At 50.5% G+C, this 21,286-nt stretch overlaps 1 protein-coding gene across 1 annotated transcript in view; it reads left to right on the top strand.

Annotated features, from left to right (window-relative positions):
* The first annotated feature begins 253 nt into the window (after positions 1-253).
* Positions 254-21,286, top strand: part of ZNF423 (zinc finger protein 423) — a 350,099-nt gene continuing 329,066 nt past the window's right edge. The window contains exons 1-2 of the mRNA XM_011989143.1: positions 254-502; positions 4,536-4,604. Coding sequence (XP_011844533.1) covers positions 4,589-4,604 — 16 coding nt within the window. The 5' untranslated portion in view covers positions 254-502; positions 4,536-4,588. The remainder of the gene's footprint in view (positions 503-4,535; positions 4,605-21,286) is intronic.

Here is a 21,286-nt window from a genome sequence, read left to right as displayed (position 1 = left end):
GAGGGATGAGGTGGGGGCCTGGTCTGTGGCTGGAGGCTGGAGTGAGCAGGTGATCGGGAGAAGTGGGGTGATGAGGTCAGATGGCTGACCTGGGCCGGGAGATGTATCTCTTTTATTAAATGTGGAAGATGTTTCTGAGCTGCTTGGCAATTATATTTTTTAATATCCTTTCCTTCACAGAATGGTAAAATCCTTAAAATGTTGCAATACTTGCTCAATTGCAGCAGATAAGAATACTACACAAAACTATAGAGAAGAAAATCAAACCCTCCGGAACGTCCCCCTGAAGAGGACCATTGTTGCACTTGGGGACCCTCCTTTCAGGCATCCTCATTTTGTCGTCTCCCTTTGCTTTCTTCCCCATTGGCCTTTTCAAAGGTCAGAGAGAAATGCTTAGTCAAATCTCTACTTGAGTATCACAGGTGACTAATTTTGGGATCGAAGATTAAGGAGGTTTTATTGCATCCTTAAAGAACTTGGCATTGGAGTCCAGGTAGTTTTGGTAAGTCATCAACAGTTGGAAAAAACTGTCGGAAAGTGACTCACATTCAGGCTGATGGTTTTGTGTAGAAAACATTCCCTGTAATGGTGAACATGTATTGATTCCTTCCTGCGTCCCAGGCACTAGACATAAGCAGTACCTATTCAGTTCTTTCGATTCTCACAGCAACTCTGTGAGGTTGGTGCTGTTATTATTATTATCATAGGCAAGAAACAGGGTCAGGGAGGGTAATGACCTTCCCCAAATCACACAGGTGATTAGGGACTGGGACCTCAACATCAGAGTCTTGGTTCTGGGCAGGAGTTAAGGTTGAAGATGCCATGAAGCCATCCAGCCTGACTTGTTCCCCATTCCCCTTCACCGCTTATTGGGTAGCCCCTGCTGCTGTGTGCCCCGGCCATATTGAGAGCTTTGCCTCTCTCATTTGCTCTTAAGAAAGGCATCTTGGAAGGTTCTCTTTGTGTCCTCTGGGCTGGATTGACCAAAGAGGGGTGTAATAATGCACATCAAAGCCCATCCCTGGCATGTTACAGCCCTTTCTTTTTTATTTTTTGAGACAGGGTTTTGCTCTTTCACTCAGGCTGGAGTGCAGTAGTGCAATCTCTGCTCCCTGAAACCTCGACCTCCCAGACTCAAGCAGTCCTCTGGCCTCAGCCTCTTGAGGAGCTGGGACTACAGGTGCATGACACCATGCCTGGCTAATTTTTGTATTTTTTGTAGAGATGGAGGTTTCACTATGTTGCCTAGGCTGGTCTTGAACTCCTGGGCTCAAGAGATCCACCTGTCTTGGCCTCCAAAAGTACTGGGATTACAAGCGTGAGCCACCACACCTGGCCAGCCCTTTTCAATAAGCAAGAAATTATTTTATTAGTAAATTCTTCTGAAACCTTGTTGGTCCATAGGAAAGGGCCTGGAACCGCCTATGTCTTAGGGGGCTGGATGGATTAGGTCTGGATGTTATGGTCTGTTTCTGACCGCTTCATTCATTCTCTCCCTTACTCATTGATATTGAGGTGTGATTTTCCAGCAAGAGAGTCCCCTGGTCTCAAGTTTCCGGAGGCACCCACTACAATCTAGATTCCAATTAGCTTAATTGCTTCATATTAGACTTCTTAGAAAAGATTTTTTTTTTTTCTTGCTGATGGCTGCGTTTCCAGGAATGTCTCCCCCACTGCTTTCCTTCCTGCTTCTTCCAAGCTTGTTTCTTTCAACTTTATTTCTCTGGTACTGGCCTGGACCTCAGTCCTGTTAGATCCAGTGCCATTGTGTCAGTTTACATCTGAGTGGCCAAAGTGACACCCGGAAAAAAGAAGTATATTTCATATATATGTATGGAGAGAAAGAGCGAGCGGGAGCTTATATATCCCATGTATGTAAAATTACACGTGTTATTTTTAAATAGAAAATTTCTTTTAGGGTATGTGTGTGTTTCAGCAAAAGAACTGGACACAAAATCTACCCAGAGTTCTGACCCTGTCTCTCTTCCTTTTGCCATCAACACTAGGTTTTTTAAAAAGTAATTTTCAACAACCAAAGGAAACAGTTACATCCTGATTGACACACAGGATGTCGGAGCAGCATTCTTGCTGTTAAGTGATCAGGATTTCAGCCAAGGGAATATAATGAAATCCACATAAAAATTTATTTACCTAATGAAAATCCTGGAGTAATGCATAAGTGGTTCTGTGATAATAAAATGCAAATCTAAAACTATAACCAGGAGGACAATAATCTTCATTAAATGTATTGTCTAGAGGAAGCCGTGACATCTACTTAACAGTGATTTGATTTGTTTAGTAATTTCCACGTAATATTTAAACTTTATTTCGAGTCTTAAAAACCAGCCCACGAGTTTCTTTTGCATCAGAGAGGAGGGCAGCTGCTAGTGTGTGGAGGTGCCCGCCCACTGGATTCTCAGGGCCTCTGCTTACGGGACACCGTGGAATCTTTTTGTTTTCTAGGCAGCATGGCATTTGGTGGAGAGGTGGGGTCCAGGAAGGGAAAGGAAGGGGTCAGGTTTCCTTCTGGGAGAGAGACCCAGAAAAGCTCCTGTTCTGCAGGAAAACGGCATCTGAGGCTTAGAAAGGCTTGGAGATGGGAAGCGACTCGCCCAAGTTTATCTTGGAGCTCTGGTGGTACCCAGGTCTCCTGGCTCCCCACCCAGTGCTCCTGCCTTCCTGAAATCCGGCCAGAGCTGAGGATTTGAGTGCCACTCTCCTGCCACTCGGGCTCTGTGTAGCACCTCTGTAGCTCTCTCTCCTGGCTCAAGACCACTTAGCAACAGCACACCTCCCCCACCCCCAACTTGGGACTGGCATGATGGGAAGTTGGAAGCAGGGTGGAAGTGCTTTGGAAGCAGGCTGACCTGGGTTCAAAACCTGGCTCTGTCCCTTGTCAACTGAGGAACCATGGGCCTGTACCTTACTCTCTGTGAGGCTCAGGGTCCCTACCTGTGACGGGGGCTCTAATCTCTGCTTTTGGGACTGCTGGGAGGACTCTGAGGAGGCGTGTGCAGTGTCTGGCTGGGGATGCAATGCCTGGCTGTGGGCTCAGTAGTCTCTTGGGTAGCTTAGAAGCATGACAGGGAATAATTTATTTTGGGACTTCCCCCCCAGTTTTGACACTAATAATCTAAGCCCTAGATGAGAAAAATTACCCTTTTGAATTAAAAACAATTTTTTGTTGTTGTTGAGACATTATCACTCTGTCATCGAGGCTGGAGTGCCGTGGCATTATATGGCTCACTGTAACCTCCACTTTCTGGGCTCAAGCAATCTTCTCACAGCCTCCTGAGCAGCTTGGGACTACAGGTGTGTACCAAATTTTTATTTTTTTGTAGAGAGGTCTCACTATTTGCCCAAGCTGGTCTCAGACTCCTGAGCTCAAGTGATCCTCCTACCTCTGTCTCCCAAAGTGCTGGGATTACAGGTGTCAGTCACTGTGCCCGGTCCCTTTAAAACAAAATCCCAGATACATGGCAGATGAAGCCTGTTGGTGCGTGTACGTGTGTGCGTGTGTGTGTGTGTGTGTGTTTTCCCACCAGATATCATGATAACTTTACAGATTACTCAACCTTCCTCTCACTGTCTCCTCTGCCCCCTTCTCCTCCTTTTCCCCCCCAACAAGTTAACAAGTTACAACTTTTTTCTTTCCCCTTCAGAATGTTGCAGAGCATTTTGAAAAAATGTTAAAACAAATTACCCATTATCTCAAGCAAGAATCTCCTTCCAAGGGCAGCATAGGATCTGGTTAGGAACACAGGCCTGTTCAGACACCAGCTTTGAACTTACCAGCTATCCATGAGCCCTTGGGCAATTTCCTTATCCTCTCTGAGCCTCAGTTTCCTCGCCTGTGATGCAGCATTAACACTCATTTTTTTCTGCACAGCTGTGAAGATTAAACAAGATAATGTGTGTAAAGTGCTTAGCAGAGTGTCTGGCACTTAGTCAGTGCTTGATAAATGGGAGCTGCTTTGTTGTTGCAAGAGAAAAGGTTGCTCTGAACAGAAGCCCCGTGAAATGGAGAAGTGAGGCTGCTGTCCAGGTAGTGATGCCAGCCGGCCGGCAGGCCAGCCAGGCATAATGGCTTGAGTTTCCATCCAAGGGCTGGCTCAGGTTACTCCTGGCCCATTAGCAACGCTGGTGAGAGCTTGGAGCTTCTTAAGTTCAAGGTCGATCACAGGCCTTGTCCCCCACTTGGGCCTCTCTGCTTTGCCCAGAGTCATTAGTCACCAGGGTGGTCTGATGAGAAAGTGGGGATGCCTTAGGGCCTCCTATCCTGACCTCTGGGCCACACCCCAGGGAAGGGCCTTGCTCAAGGCAGGGGGTCGGCCATCCAGAGGCTTTGAAAATTCACTTGTGTATCTGGAAAAACAGTTAAATCCTGGCTGTGTAGCTGACTACCTGGGTAAGTCATTTAAGTAGTCTGAGCCTCAGTTTGCTCATCTGTCAAATGGGCATACAAGTAGTATTTCATCAGGAGATTGCACATGCTTACTAGCCTGCAATAAGAAATTCTGTATTTATTCCCCCAGGAAAACTTCCTGGAGAAGGATGGATTTTACCCTGTAAAAGAAGAAAGACATGGATGCATAAGAAGAGGGGTGAGCAGGGGAGGCCTTGGGCTGAGGGGTGGGGCAAGGGAAGTAGGCAGACAGAAGGAGCTCGAACTAGAGCTTAGTTCTCTCTGACAATGTGGGTCTCATCCCTTCTGACTCAGCTAGGAGCCTTGCCGGGGGAGGATGAAGGAGCAACGTCATCTTGACCCCATCTAACTTGCATTTAAAAATTCCTGTAGGGGACCGGACGTGGTGGCTCACACCTGTAATCCCAACACTGTGGGAGGCCGAGGCAGTTGGATCGCCTGAGGTCAGGAGTTCGAGACCAGCCTGGCCACATGGTGAATCCCTGTCTCTACTAAAAACACAAAAATTAGCTGGGTGTGGTGGCGGGCACCTGTAATCCCAGCTACTCAGGAGGCTGAGGTATGAGAATCGCTTGAACCCAGGAGGCGGCGGTCACAGCAAGCTGAGATCACGCCACTGCACTCCAGCCTGGGCAACAGAGAGAGACTCCGTTTAAAAAAAAAATTCCTGCAGGGGTGACTTAGACAAACGGGTAGTCCTTTCAACCCAGATACTCCCACGGTCTCCTGTATCAGGAGATCCTGCCCACGTGCTATTGGAATTCACCAATTCAATAGCCAACCAGGGACTGCTGGAGTGTTTCTTCTTACTCGTCTTCGGTTTTCCTAGCTCTTTCCCCTCGTAGGACAGGAAATGTGGAAGTGATTGAACCATCTCTGGGGGAAGGAGGAAAACCCAACTGGAGGCATTGAATACACCCCCCTGAGTCCCTTTCATGGGTGTGCACAGCAGACCTCACGGCCTTTGAGCACAGCCTTGGAGGCTGCAGAGGGACTGGGCTGTCGGGGATGGTAATAAATACCCTGAGGCCTGGGGAGCCCCGTGTGGCCTCCTTCCCTGGGCCCACAGAAGAGCCTGAGTGACAGCCAGGCTTGGCCTTTGCACACCCGGGAGCCAGGAGGAGGGAAAAAGAGAGCGGCAGGGGCAGAGGAGGGGGCTGCCAGCCAGGGACAAAGGCAGAGACAGAGAGAAACAAAGGAAGAGAGAAATCCCTTCTTGTTACAACCTGTGGTTTAAAGAAAAATGTGCTTTGTCACCCCTGAAGGCCTTAGAGTGAGACCCTCGGTTCACCTGATCACAGAGCAGGACTTTTCACTTTGCAAACCACGCCTCGAGTCCAGGTGTGGGATCCTCGTCCTGCGCATTCTTGGGCCTGAAGCTTCCTCCACTTAAGCTTGCATGGAATCAGTTGGAAACGGGAAGAATCAGAGGCAATCATCTGCTGCCAAATTTGGGAGCAAACATTTTTCTTTCTGGATTTAAATAATTGCATTGCATCCCCAGCTCTGGTTCTCTTCTAAAGCCAGCCCCAGATGACATTTGGCAGGCTAACCATGGTCTGACTCCCCACCGCCCCCCGCCCCTGCCCCCGCCCCATCGCCCTGTGGGGTTTTCTCAGAATATTTTCCTCCGTGTCTGGGTAGCTGGCTTTTAAACTCGTTCTGTTTTTCTTTTTTTTCTTGTTCACGTCTCAAATTTTATTAAATTTAAATTTTATTCCATTTCAGGCTATAAAATCTCCAAAAATGGCTTTGAAAGTGAACAGGTTTTGGCATGCTGGAAATAGGTTACCTCCAATGCAAATAAAAGAGTCTAGCTTCCGAGGCGAACAAGGCTCCAAGGGTTGGGAAAATGCGTGGAGCGGCTAGAGACTGTGGCATAGAAATGGTCAGAGACCAATTTAAAAGCACATATATTTTAAATGAAACATTTTGTGGACATATGGAACCAATAGCTTTTGCCAAAAGCCCAATTGTGGGGATCAAGTCTTAAGAGCTAAACTTCAATCTACTACCCAAGGTGATTTTTAACAGACAAATGAAAGCTCCTTTTTGCTTTCTGGTCTAAGGGGAATCTTAATACATTTTTAAATTATTTGGCATTTTGAATTAATTTTCTTAGAATGAAACGAGATTCTTAAATTGGGATCTTGTAGGGAAAAGACAGCCAGGTAATTAGTGAACTGATCTCCTTTCCTGACACACGAATGCAAGGGGGAGGGGGAGAGTTGAACTCCAACCAAGGTGCACACAAAATCTATTTTAGAGCAAAAATTTCAAAGTAAGCAACACCATCTGTTCTTTAATTATTTCTCCTTATTAAAAAAAAGTGGCTAAATTTATTTGGGTTACTTAGTTGGAAAGAAATGTCTTTAAGACACTCAGAACTGGAGCTATTAAAGTCAGATTGTCAGCTCTTGTTTGCTAAGTATCCAAGAACTCAAAATAGTAAAGGCATTTTAGAATTGACTTTCTTTTCCAACAGAGCTTCCTCTTGGTTAAGCAGGACATGGTTATCCAGGGCCTAGTGGACATTCCTCTGCTGCTCATATTTTGGGGCAGGGGCTATGGGATTAAGCAGAGGGTTCATGCTCTAGCAGGACAATCAAGGGAGGTAGGGGGTCTGCCTTCAAGAGGAGTTAGGTCACTGGGAGTCTCTGCCCCTTTTGGAGTTCTTGCCATTCAGCTCACTGTCCATCCTTCCATCCATCTGTCCATCCGTCTGTCCATCCATCCATCCGTCCATCCGTTCATCCGTTCATCCATCCATCATCCATCCATCCATCCATCCATCCATCCATCCATCCATCATCCATCCATGCATCCATTCATCCATCCATCCATCCATCCACCTATTCAACAAATATACCTTTAATAATACTCCTAACCTACAAACATCAGGGCTTAGCCAGCTTATCTTAACATCCTTGGAACACTTACATTAGCCTACAGTTGGGCGAACTCATATAACACAAAGCCTATTTTACAATAAAGGGAAGAATATCTCATGTAATTGAATGAGTACTGTACTGAAGTACAGTTTCTACTAAATGTGTATTGCTTTCATACAATTGTGAGGTCGCACCATTGCACGTCTAACCATTTTAAGTTAGGGACCATCTGTAATTAGCTACTCATGGATGGGCCAGGCGCAGTGGCTCATGCCTGTAATCCAGCGATTTGGGAGGCCAAGGCTGGTGGATCACCTGAGGTCAGGAGTTTGAGATCAGCCCGGCCAACATGGTGAAACACTGTCTCTACTAAAAATACAAAAATTAGCCAGACGAGGTGGCGGGTGCCTGTAATCCTAGCTACTCGGGAGGCTGAGGCAGGGAGAATCGCTTGAACCTAGGAGGCGGAGGTTGCAGTGAGCCGAGATCGCATCACTGCACTCCAGCCTGGGCAACGGAGCGAGATTCTGTCTCAAAAAAAAAAGATGCTCGTTGATGAGCCTATGATTACTAACAGTAATGTGTGCTCCAGAGTCTAGATCAGTGCTGTCCAATAGACCTCTGTGGCAATAATGGAAATGTTCTATATCTGTACTGTCCAATATGGTAGCCACTAGCCACATGTGGGTTTTGAGCATTTGAAACCTGGCTAGTGGGACTGAGGAACTGCCATTTTTAATTTGATTTAATTAAAAAAAATTAAAAATATTTATTTTAACAATATTTATTTATTAATTATTATTATTATTTTTAGAGACAGGGTCTTGCCCTGTTGCCCAAGCTGAAGTACAGTGGCATGGTTACAGCTTATTGTAGTTTTGAACTCCTGGGCTCAAGTGATCCTCTCAACTCCGTCTCTGGAGTAGCTGGGACTACAGGCATTCACCATAACACTCAGTAAGAGCTGGGATCTCGCTATATTGCCCAGGTAGGTCTTGAACTCTTAGCCTCAAGGGATCCTTCCACATCAGGCTCCAGAGTAGCTGGGATTACAGGTGAGAGCCACTGCACCCAGCTTTTTTTATTTTTCGACATGGAATCTCTCTGTGTTGCCCAGGCTGGAGTGCAGTGGTTATACACAGGTGCAGTCACAGCTCACTATAGACTTGAACTCCTGGGCTCCAGCGATCCTACTGCCTCAGCCTCCCGAGTAGCTGGGACTACAGGTATGCACCACCATGCCCGGTTTGTTTTACTTTTGGTTAATTTTTATTTAAATACTCACATGAGGGTAGTAGTGACTGTATTGGACAGCATGGAGTCAGCCTCACCTGGGAACTTGGTGGCAGTGCAGATCCCCAGGCCCCACCCAGGCTTTGCTGAGTCAGAATCTCTGTGGAAGCCCAGGCATCTGAGTTTCAGCAATCCCTCCAAGTGATTTTTATATGGCCTTGCTCTAGGAAAGGTAGGTGTGGGTGTGATGCTATCATGTGATCCATTTTGGGGGGCGGTGCATCAAGGAGTAGGGGAATTAGATTTCAACTGCACAGAAGCCTTCTGAGAAAAAGGACTGGTGAGCTGTGACTGAGATACGAGTAGCGAGGTGACCATGGCAGGCCTGGCAGCGGATGGGGCTTTGGTGGTGGTGGAACACACCTCACCATGCCCAGCATGGGGAGGGCTTGGCACAGCTGATGAACTCAAAAAAGGTCAGAATGTTGGAGCGAAGAGATGGAGCATTTGTGAACTGGCAGGTAGGAGGCCTGGTGCTGCAGCTGTGCGATCTTGAAATGGTGTCTTAACCTCTCTGGGCCTCGTATTCTCTTCATTGATAAAATGGAGCTAACCACACCTTGCCACGCACTTATCTAGTAGGGTCCAAAGATGGACGGACTCAAACTGCATGGACAAAGCACACGTGCACAACACGAACGCTGGGATAAGTGACATGGTGGTCTTGTTTCTTACTTAATTTTCTTTGTTCTGTAACTGTGCTGTCCCTACTTCTCCTATCTTCAGGGTCTCAGCTCTGCCTGAGTACCTCCTGCCCAGCACCGCTCTCCCCAGCTGTCCTCAGTCAGGCTAAGGCAGTATCAGGCTGTCTCTGTGGCTCTGTGACCTGCACCCTGGTCTGATGGGACCTGTGTTCCTGTTGCTGTTCTGCATTTCCTTCCTGGAAAGTCCTCCCCAGGCCTCTGCGTCTCTTTTATTGGGTTTATAATCTCAGGGGCCCTTTCCAGACCCTCATCTGGAAGCCCAGGATGGGCCCAGAGAGTGGACTTCTGCAAGCGCAAGTTAAAATCAGACGTAACCAAATGCCTTTTGGGGAAAGACTTCATAGTAATTTTAGCAGCATCTTTTCTGTTGTCTAGACCTAGGATCAGCATTTTAGGGAAAAGTGTCGAGGTAAACTTTCCCCTGCCTCCCCCTGCTCTCCCCTCTCCAGCGCTAGGACTCTGTGCAAGGCCCTCCCTCCAGGACATCAGGTGGCCAGAGCCTCAGGCGTGCCCCAGCTCTTTGGCAGCCAAAAGTTTTGTCCGTGGAAGACGCCAGACTTATTTCGAGATGGCAAATGTGGCGATGCTTCTCTGCTGGAAAGACACCAAGTGTCTGATCTCAGTCTTGGGGGTGGTATTTTGGGGAGATATTAGCAGCTTCTTATTTAAAATAGACACATGCTTTTCTTCACCCTCTCAAAAGCCTTTGCAGTCAACTGCGTCCTCAGTACTTGGGATAGTGCCTTGAGCATACTGATTGCTCAGTATAGGTTAGTTATTGCTACTCTTATTGTTATTATTCCTACTTTGTTTTTCCAGGACTGAAGCATTGCTTGGGCCTCTCCTTTAGACTAAGACATTTACAATGAACGCTTTGGAATCTTCCTTTTTTTTTTTTGAGACAGGGTCTCACTCTGTCACCTAGGCTGGAGTGCAGTGGCATGATTATAGCTCACTGCAGCCTCAACCTCCCAGGCTCAAGCAATCCTCCCACCTCAGCCTCCCCAGTAGCTGGCACTACAGGTGCATGCCACCATGCCTGGCTAATTTTTAAATTTTTAGTAGAGATGGGGCCTCGCTATGTTGCCTAGGCTGGCAACTCCTGGACTCAGGCAGTCGTCCTTCCTCGGTCTTCCGAAATGTTGGTATTACAGGCATGAACCACTGCATCCTGCCTGAATCTTCTTTTTAAAAGAATATCCAAGGAGAGCACTGTTTGACCCAAAGGAATTAGTAGCTAATGGTGGAATTTCAGTCACCTGAGCAAGACATTGCTTTATAGGGAAAAATACTTTCCAAGCACCTCTCATGTCGTTTTAGCTCAATGCCAAAACAAACAAACAAAAATACTCAGGACCTACATTGAAATCCTGGGGGAGGGTTGCAGTCTAGGAACCCAAGGAGTGCATCCAGTGTCAGGATCATTTTGTTTTTTTGGCTGCTCAGGATTAAAGTTTGTTTTTGGCTGGGCACAGTGGCTCACACCTGCAATCCCAGCACTTTGGGAAGCCAAGGCTGGTTGATCGCTAGAGCCCAGGAGTTCAAGACTAGCCTGGCCAACATGGTGAAATCCTGCCTCTACTAAAAATACAAAAATTAGCCCTGCGTAGTGGTGGGCGCCTGTAATTCCAGCTACCCAGGAGGCTGAGGTAGGAGAATCGCCTGAGCCTAGGAGGTGAAGTTTGCGGTGAGATGAGATTGCATCACTGCACTCCAGCCTGGGCAACAGAGTGAGCCTTTGTCTCAAAAAAATAATTTTTTTTTTTGTTTGGAATTAGAACGTAACACTTAAAATTCAGGAAAGTTGCACAAAAATCCAGATTTCTAGCTGTTCTTCAGAGCAATCAGGAGATCCGGTTCCCGTACAGTGAGGATGGGCCGGTGCTGTCTGCTTATACCCACGCCCGCGTGCTCTGTTCCTTGTACCTATGACTCCCTGTTGTATGCATCAAGCCCTCCTCAGCCTTTAATGTTACCTGGCTGACCCTGGAAGCCTCGAAGTTGTCAGTACTCCAAGGGTTAAAACAGCTGGGCAGTGCTGCCCTGCCAGAGTCTGCCTGGATCTCCTGCACCAGCCCTGCCTCCTGTTTGCTGTATGACTTGGCGCCCGTCATACCACCTCCCTGTGCCTCAGCTTCCCCATCTGTCCAGTGGGGCACTAGACTGAGTTGGCAGTTTCCCACTGTGCCTGATGAAGCAGAAGCAGGTGCCGGGCCCCCCACTTCCCTTGTAAATTAGGTCTTTGCCTTAGATTTCTCATGGAAAGTTAGGGAACTCCCAGATAACTTCCTGTCCTGACCCTGTATCAAGATCTTTGTGCAGCTGCTGCCTAGGGGGCTGCTTTTTTTGGTTCGTTTTGGTGGAGTGGCTGGGGGTATCAGGGCAGGAAAGGGATAATAATAGTGTTATTAATAAGAATGGCCAAATTTACTGAGCAGCCTATTCTCCCACTAAGGTAGGCCCTCTTTGACCCATTTTACTGATTAAAAAACTCAAGTTCTCAGAGTCTGAGTAATTTGCCGAAAGTCCCACAGCCAATGAGTGGCCGAGCCCCGCTGTGAGCCTGGTTGGTTTCATCTCAGACCCTGAGGCCCCAACCAGCAGGCTGCCCTCCCTGAGGTGGCTTGGGAGGTGGCATTCTGGGACACACATGTGGGAAAGAGGAGGTCAGGAGAGATGCCTGCTGCAGAGTCGAGAGGGCCAGTGCTCCAGGGCTGCTTCGGAAGAGACCCGACTGCCTCCTGTCGCCTCCGTCTCGCTGGTCATCCACACTCCCGAGGTGGGGGATGTCACCTCCTCCTGGCTGCCTGCTCACATGCCAGGCTCACTCCTATCAGAGCCTTGTTTTGGGTCATGCTCCTGGGTTCGAGTGAGGTAGAGAAATGGGGTGCTAGGCCTGTCGAGCTGTAAACTCATTTTGGGTTAATTTTTTTTTTTTTTTTTTTGACAATAGTGACTTGCAAAACTTTTCTGGATCAAATCTTATAGGCAAGCCAATTGATTGGGTTGTTCAGGAGGACCTTGGAGGATTGGAGTAATTTTGTACTTCTCAGGAACAAGTATCTGAGCCTCCGTTGCCCACCTGAGAAAGCACAACCCACGCCTGTCCTGCTTGTCCTCCGATCCTGCCCCAGTGTTGGAAAGGGTAGGTGCGGTCTATCCTGGGCACAGGACATGTCGGGGATGTCATCTCCCCAGCCCCCACAGCCCACGGGAAGGCAGATGAATCATGTCCATTTTACAGGTGATGCCTGAAAAGGTTCAGTGTTACAGGCCCCGTCTGGGGTCCCCCAGCTGCTGAGGGCTGGACTTGCGACCTTGACCCAGGGCCTTCTGTCTCTGAAGCCCGGGCTCCTCAGGGCCTGGCTCTCAGACCCTGGCAGTCCACAGCCTTTGACCTCATGCCTTCCCTGGAGCTGTCACTTCCTGCGTCCTCTGGGCCTTCCAGGAGGAAGAAGTGGGAGTTCAGCAAATCCTGCTAATGTCCTTGAGGAAGGAGCTGTTTGTTTTCTTTCTCCAGCTTCTTCTGCAGGAGCCCACCTGGGGCCTCCCAATTTTCCAAGGCATTTATAGAGTTGGGGGGCGGGTGTGGACTCCTGACTCCTGCCCAAAGAGCTTTTGGCCTTTCCTGAGTGGTTTCTGAGTCAGCTGCAATGGCAGGACCGTCCCCATGGTCTCAGCTGCTGTCTCGGCCACTGTGCTGGTTTCCTGTCCAGCAGGGTTCGGTGGTACAGGTGACAGAAGCCAACTCTGGACAACTTAAGCCAAAAGAGACTTGAACAGGAGGCCAAGGGGGAGCCAACAGTATGAATGCATGGAGAGATGGAGGCCTTGGGGCAGCTCTGGAGATGCAGGAGTGAGAGGTAATGGATGTTCTCTTCCGGGAACTGCCACGGAGCGGGAGTTCGTCACCTCCCGTGTCTCCTGTGTGGCTCTGCTTGAGGATCGATCCCTGGGCAGATCTAAGCATGAGCCTGGGCCATGGCCCAGGGGAGGGCAGGGCATTTTGACTGGCAGTCCATTGAGGTTAGGGTTAGGGGTGGTTCCTCAGGGTGCGATCGGGGTGCTGCTGTTATCCGAGGCTGGGGCAGTGGATACCTGGAGGACAGATGTGTCTGCTTGGCTGTCACCGCTCTCCTGGTGGCCTGTCCTGCCACCTCAGAAGGCTCCGGGTACCTGGAGTCGGGGCACAGGGTGGGCTGGCGGTGAAGTGCGCCATTGCCTGTTAGGCTAGCTCTGGGCTGTGGGGTTGGAGTCACCAGGGCAGACCTGTAGGGCACCAGGGTGAGTGGGGATTTGGGGGAAGTCCAGTCTAATGTCATTCACACACACAGGGAATTGGGAGTTCAGAGAGAGCAGCAAGAACTTCCCCAAAGCCCCACCGCCTAGTAGGGCTAGAACTAGGGGAGTGGACCAAGGTGGGAAGGCAAAAATGCAGTACCCCAAGGCAAGGGTGGGTGCCCCTGGTGGTGTGGCAGGGGGTTTAAGTAGAGCACACACACACTTTTAAACACAGGAATTGCTAATGAATGCACAAGGAGCAAAATTAGAAACTCCTTCAGCCACCCACTGTCCTCCCTGGAGGCCACTGCTGGTCCTAGTTTCTTGTGTCTGGTTCCACAGCAATTTACATATGCTCAGACACATGAAAATGTGTGTATTTCTCTCCCTCCCCCACACAAATGGAAGTACAGTATACAGCCCCTCACCCTTTCTCACTTTCCAGACTATGAGAAACGATTCCCAATCAGCTACTTCAGTACTGCTTCAGGACTTCACTTATTCATTTACTTAGGTTTTCTGAGATGGGATCTCACTCTGTTGCCCAGGCTGGAGTGTGGTGGCACAATCACAGCTCACTGCAACCTAGAACTCACAGGCTCAGGAGATCCTCCCACCTCAGCTTCCTGAGTAGCACATGCTACCACACCTGGCTAAATTTGTATTTTTTGTAGAGATGCGCTCATCACGTTGCCTGGGCTGGTCTTGAACTCCTGGGCTCCAGTGATCCACCCACTTTGGCCTCCTGGAATGCTGGGATTACAGGCATGAGCCACCACGCCCAGCCTCCTTATCCCAGTCTTTATCAGTAGCCTTGGCTATGTCCTTTCTCTCCCCTCTCACAGCCAGTCAGGCAGCAGGTGCCTGTAGTTTCTAGAAAACAACCAGGTGGATGGGGAATGTGGACATGGGGGAGCCAGGACCCTCTAGCCCAGTGGCTTGGTGTGGGATTTTAAATTGCATAGGTCTGGATTTGAATCCCAGCTCTGCCACTTGCTGGCTGTGTGACTGTGAGTGAGTGTCTTAACCTCTCTGAGTATAGGTTTTCTTGCCTGTGCAATGGGGATGGTTGATGACTCTCCGCAGGATCACTAGGAAGATGACAGGAGTGCTTTGTGTGTGGAGCACCCCGCCTAGTCGCCGGTGCTCAGCGGAGTTTTGATTGTGGTGGCACCAGAGGTCTGCTCCCTGTCACAGGCCCAGGGGCAGGAGGAAGGGGAGAGGAGAGCGGGACAGAGCTTGCTTCTCTGCCCCTGTGGCATCCATCCCAGATGAGCAAATGGCTCTCAGCGGGGCATGGGGAACGGAATCTCTTTCTGGCTGGCGGTGGCTAGCCAGCCTCAGGACAGCTGCCCTGTTCCCAGATCTGGGGTTCCAGGCTGGGTGGCTGAGGCGGGCGGTCAGGCGGGGCCTGGGCAGCTGACAGGGCCTCCAGGGGCGGGGGTGGGGGTAGGAGGCCAGCTGTACTCCTGGAGCAGCAGAGAGCCAACTCAGACTTTAACCCATTCCGGTGCCGTGGGGATGACTGCTCCTCCGGGCCCTGAAATGGCTCCCTTTTCTTTCAGTAGCCTCGTTTGCCCTGTTAGCTCCTTGTCCGACCAGGGGATCTGCAGCCTGCAGTGCCTGCAGTGGTTGTATTTGGCCTGCGAGAAGTTTGGTCAGCTTATCTAAAAACTGGAGTGATTCCTATAAACATTCAGATCTCTGGTCTCCCTGGAGAAACCAGAAGATGGGACCCTGCTAAGCACACTCTGGGTGGCAGCGTGGGCTGGGCTGGGGGTAGAGTGATGCCATTGTCTCCTCCACCTCCAGTATTTATTTCTGGTACCTACTTATTTCCCCTGTGATCATTTGAGATCCCATCAAAGCCAACTCTAACTCCTCTCCTGGCTGAGCCTTGACTTGCTTGGGGGTCTCTCTACCGCTGCTTGGTCCCCTCCCGTGCCGGGAGCCTCACTACCCCCAAGCAGACCCCTCATTGCCTCTGCTGATAGCGTCCCATCTGCTGCTTCTTGCAATCTTTCTGTAGTGCCTTCCACTGGTTGGTCCCGGTTTGACCCCTTGAGGCCACACAGCCAGCGCAGTCTGTCTTCGCTGTGACAGCCCTTCAGATGCCTGAAGACAGCTCTGAGGGCCCCCTGAGCCTGCCCCTCTGGGCTGAACAGCGTCAGTTCCTTCACTTCCCCTCCTAAGATGTGGTTTCAAGACCCCCCATTACCCTGATGCCCCTCCTTGGCCACGTCCTCGTGGGCCCGTGAACTTCTTGTGGCCGGACTCTCAGCGCTGCCTTGCACACCCCGAGGGCCTCAAGACCACTCAGACATGTCCCAGGCCCCACTTCTGTAAAAGGAGAGAAAGTGTAAATGCACGGAAAGTGTCTGGTAGGGCCGACTGCCCTCAAATACCCACGGCATTTCCGAGAGGGGCATTACCGGTAGTTTTATTTTTCCCTGAGTACTCACCTGTATTTATTTATTTGTCCTACAATCTGGAAGATTAAAAAAAGTAACAACGCAAAGGGCTTGTCATGAATTCATTTTAACCAACTTATGGCAGTTGCCTGCAGAGACGAGGCCCTGAGCTGGGCGTGAGGGGCAAGGAGGAGGAACACGATGGGGCTCTCCCTCAGGGAGCTCACAGCATAGGGGACCCTGATGTGCCCAGGGGTCTCAACTGAGCCAGGCCCTCAGAGAGGATTATGGGGACCAGAGGAGGAGGCGTCTGTTTATCCAGGGATCTGGGAAGGCCTCTTGGATAGCGGAGGTCAGGTGGGGGCCTCCAACGTGGAGGGGGTGTTTTGGGTAATGAGAGCAGCAGTAGCAGAGGTCCTGAGACAGGAAGGTGTTTGTCTGGAAGGGCGCAGGTGGGTGCATGGCTTGGAGCATCAGGAAGTAGGAAGGGTGTGTGTCAGGGCCGGGGGCAGAGGAGCTGGCAGAGGCCCTTCTCTGGCTGTCCTCTTTGGGGCGAGGAGTCTGTGAGCCTGGGAACGTGTTCTTTCTTCTAGATTATCTCCAGGTGCCAGGACTCCCCCAGCCTCCCTGACCCCAGACCACCCTGGACCTCTGGGGCCTCTCCCTGTGTTTGTCTTCCCAAGGGTGGACCAAGCCTTCCGTGTGCATATCTCTAGGCCAAGCAGTGGGGAAGGGGTGCTGTCAGCAGGAGATGGGGCATGGGCAGAGCTTTGACTCATGGGTGCCCTGTCCTCGAGGGAAGGAGCTGGGAGTGGGAGGAGAAGATGGGTGGATGCAGGCTGGGGGCCTGGGTCCTGACAGCCGGGTGAGCTCTCACGCTTATGCTGTTCAGAAGGCTTCCCCTGGTGTCCTGCTAAGAGCTCCCGGGGGGACCCTCCAGCCCCTGGTGTCTTTGTCTCCGGTCTCAGGAGCAGGCTTCAGATGCCTCAGGGCTTGGTGGAAGCACTTTGGAGGCCATCAGAAGTGGGAGCAGGAATGCCTTTTCCAGCTGTGCTAACCCATCTGGGGATCCCCACCTCTCCCCTCTGGGAGCCAGCGTGTGGTCTGCTAGGGGAGGAGGAGGCAGCCACATCTGTGCTCCCAGGTGCAGAGCGGAGCCTCTGGGACCTTCCTCTCAGATGCTCCTTTTCCCCAAAGTCCCCCTCTCGCCTTCTTGGGGGTTCCGGGGCCAGCAGGACCTGGGTGTACATTTTGGTTCCACTACACACAGGCTGCACCGGCTTGTGTGTGGTGGAACACAAGGCTTCTCTGAGGCCTCTCTGCCTGGGTGGGGAGATTGAACCTGTTGCCGCCCACTGAAGCATGGCGCTGTGGGCGACACACAGAGCATGGGACCGCTGCAGCCTATGCCGCTTTGCACCAGGCAGCTTTTCCAAGGGCCCCCAGGGCCGGCCCCTGCCAGCCGTGGACCAGATGTGCTTTTTCTGATGGTGTGGGAGAGCTTCTCTGTGTGGGTGAGCTTCTCTGTGTGGGTGTCCTCGCATGATGTGTGGGCCGCTATGTTTTGATTGAAGGGAGCCAAACTGATTTTCCTGGCCCATCTCTCCGTCATTCGAAGCAGAAAGTTAAATAAACATAACCAAGTATTATCACAGGACACGCAGAAAATGAACTTGGTCCCTACGGGTGGCCACATCTGGCAAGTGTGGGGCCGTGCAGGGCTGTGGGATGAGACAGATGTGGTTGGGGCAGGAAGGGCTCAGTGTGCCCGCTGCTCAGGGACATACCTCCTGCCAGGGGCTCTGGCCCTCAGTGGTATCCCTTCCTATCGCTGAACCTATCTGAGGCCATGCCTTCTGGCTCAGCTTCCCCTGAGCCTTCCCGCGGCCTGGTGGGTCTCTCTGGCCCTGTCTGGTGTGCGTAGGGAATGCACAGCCCGAGTCCCTGGGCCCTGGGGGCAGGTGGTCAGGCACACTTGGGAAGTAGTCGAACTTGTCATGATTTCCAACCCTCTCCACTCCTCTGCTAACGGCCGTTGGGGGTGGATGAGCCACGGGCTGGGGGAGTGCTTCACTGCTTGCCAGAGTGTGCAGCCAGCATGTCCCCCACCCCTCCCACTGTCCTCTGCCCAGCACCGCCCTTGGCATGCGACACTCAGCCCTTGCTCAACTCCAGTGGGCTGGGTGGGTTCCCGGAGATCCATTTAGGACAACTGACGTGCACTTCTTTATCAGAGGTGCCCAGCACTTCCCATGCCCACCGTCCCCAAAATGGGACATTGCACCGGAGGCTTGTGGGATTCAGGTGGCTGATAGGTGAATGGTTCTCTTTTCTTCTCACTTATATATATTTATTCCTTTGTCTGTTAGGAACATGTTACTTCCTGTGTTTATTTTATTGTCTATTAGAAAAATTGGGCCGGGCATGATGGCTCACACCTGTAATCCCAGTGCTTCCAGGGGCCAAGGCAGGAGGGCTGCTTGAGGCCAGGAGTTCAAGACTAGCCTGGACAACATCATGAAACCCTGTCCCTACAAAAAATTAAAAAATTAGGTACGTGTGGTAGTGCACATCTGTAGTTCCAGCTGAGTAGCTGGAGGCTGAGGCGGGAGGATGATTTGAGCCCAGGAGGGTAAGGCTGCACTTAGCTATGATGGAGCCACTGCACTCCAGCCTTGGTGACAGAGCAAGATTTTGTCCCTACAAAAGAAAAAACAAGAAAGAAAAATTGTTACTAGCACACCAAATGTGTGATTTCCTGAGTAACGCTGCTTAGGGAGGGGAGGTCCCTGCCAGCCCCGGGGCAGGGACGGTGGAGAGGCTGAGTCACTGCTCAGGAGCCTGTGCCCAGGTAGACCCTGTCACAGCCCCTGGGATGGTCGGCATGCTTAGTGAAGGTTTTGGGGTTGTCTTGGGATGGAAGGCAGGTTTGGGTTAGGGAAGGCCTGCCTTGGTGGGACCAGCTGCCAGATCAGGAGCTGCCTGGGGTCCTCCAAAGGCCTTCTCCACGTGCAAGCTCCCCATGGTGGGTGGGTGATAGGGCCAAGTTGGGAGCACATCTGTGCCAGTGAAATGTCCCCCTCCCAAATCAGACATTAAAAATACAAACTCCTTAAGCCATGAAGTATTGTGCTTGCCCCTACCCCAGGATGTCTATGTGGAATGAAAAAGTGTTTGGAACCAGACATTACAATTTGTTTCTGTGGAAGGCTTGGGTTTTTTTTTTTTTTTTTTTTTGAGACGGAGTCTCGCTCTGTCGCCCAGGCTGGAGTGCAGTGGCCCTATCTCTGCTTACTGCAAGCTCCGCCTCGCAGGTTCTTGCCATTCTCCCGCCTCAGCCTCCTGAATAGCTGGGACTACAGGTGCCCGCCACCACGCCCTGCTAAGTTTTTGTATTTTTAGTAGAGACCGTGTTAGCCAGGATGGTCTTGATCACCTGACCTCGTGATCCGCCTGCCTCAGCCTCCCAAAGTGCTGGGATTACAGGCGTGAGTCACAGCGCCTGGCCTGCTGTGCATTTTTTTTTCTTTTTCTTTTTTTTTTACCACAAAAAAAGTATGAGGAAGAAGAGCAAAGTGTAAAAAGAGAGATGGATGGGTGATCTGTGTGTTCAGAACCAGATGGAAGCACACACACGCACACGTCATACATACACAAATCAGTTTTCAATAACAGACTCAGTTTCCTCTGCTCGTGTTTAAAATAAACCACATGTATAACAAGGAACTGACATTTATTTACAGTTTGTCAGCACAGAGGACAAGCTGTTAAGGGGTTGTAAAAAAATATTAGTTTCTACTTTATAGTGCTTTTTCTTCAAATGAAAGTGGAAAGAAGGAAAGAGAGTGGGGTGCCAATCTTACCCGCTTCTTCCTTTCCACCCGAAACAGCAAACAGATCTGGGCAGATGTGGGTGCTCTGTACCATACCCTGAGTGAGGGGCCGGGCCCCAGGTTGTGCCCACTGTCAGGTTCCTGACGTACGGGAGGCCACTTTCATCTGACGGCTGTGTGGGCTGTTGTGTGGCCCCCTGCCTGGGGGGCTGGGGTGCCCTCCACTGCGCCACCTTCCATCAGTGTTTCCCAGCTGGTGGGCGAGAGCCCAGTGTTGCCCCTGAAACAGGATGTAGGAGCCAGACCCCATCATAAATCCACGTTTATATGCTGCATGTTTCTGGTTAACGAGACCATGCAGAGATGACTGTATGAAATGAAATACACGTATGAACGAGGAGATTAACCTCAGGGAGAGATGGGATTAAATGGGAGGGCAGCCCGGGAGGCCAGGGGCCCTCCCTCTTAAGGTCCAGGCAGGCGGTTCCCCAGAAAGGGAATTTTCAGCACACATTGCAACCCTAGATGGACTGGCTGGGGGCACAGAAACAATCATCCTGTTTTCTGTTGCTCGCTGGACACCAGGCACTAAGCTGAGATCTTTACCTGCGTTATTTCACTTTGTCTTTAAAATAAATAGAATTTTTTAAATCCCCATTTTATAGACGTGGAAATAAAGACTCGAAGAGTCCATTGCCCAAGGTTGCACAGCAAGCAACAGGTGGAGTTTATGATCAACGTGGGCTGGCACACTCAGTACCGACCTCTGCAGACTGGTCTCTGGAGGGTTCAGAAAAGAGGAGTCATTTCAACCCTTACCTGCCTGGTGAGCTTTGCCTTATTTTGAGAAGGTACAGGCAATCTAGGAAGCTCGGCCAGTCAATTACTGTTTGTTTCGAAGGGGCCGAGAGAGGCAGGATGGCCTGGTGAACTTCAGAGCCATATAGACCCGGCTTCAAATCTGGGCTCTATCTCCCTCTGCTTCTATAATTTGGTCCACTTAAAAAAATTAATTTAGGCCCTGGTTTTTCCATCTGTAAGAAGAGTACCCACCTTTGTAGGGCCATTGGGAGGATCAGCATGAACGTGGTAACATGTGTGAGGAGGTGGCTCAGTGTGTTCTCACTACAGGCATGTGATGGTTGTCACTAGTGTCTCTGATGTGCACAGCCTGCTGCCAGGTGAACTGGAAGGTGGGAGAAAGAGGAGATGGAGAGGCTGGAAAGCGGTTGAGAGTATGGTTGGGGGCAACATATAATGCTGTGGGATCTTGGGAGGCCGAGGCAGGTGGATCACCTGAGGTCAGGAGTTCGAGACCAGTCTGGCCAGCATGGTGAAACCCCATCTCTACTAAATATACAAAAATTAGCCGGGCGCAGTGGCGGGCACCTGTAATCCTAGCTACTTGGGAGGCTGAGGCAGGAGAATCACTTGAACTTGTGAGGTG

Source organism: Mandrillus leucophaeus, unplaced genomic scaffold, assembly GCF_000951045.1.
Source record: "Mandrillus leucophaeus isolate KB7577 unplaced genomic scaffold, Mleu.le_1.0 Scaffold348, whole genome shotgun sequence".
Classification (NCBI taxonomy): domain Eukaryota; kingdom Metazoa; phylum Chordata; class Mammalia; order Primates; family Cercopithecidae; genus Mandrillus; species Mandrillus leucophaeus.
Note: the sequence above shows the minus strand (reverse complement) of the source record. Positions and strands in the feature narration are given on the sequence as shown.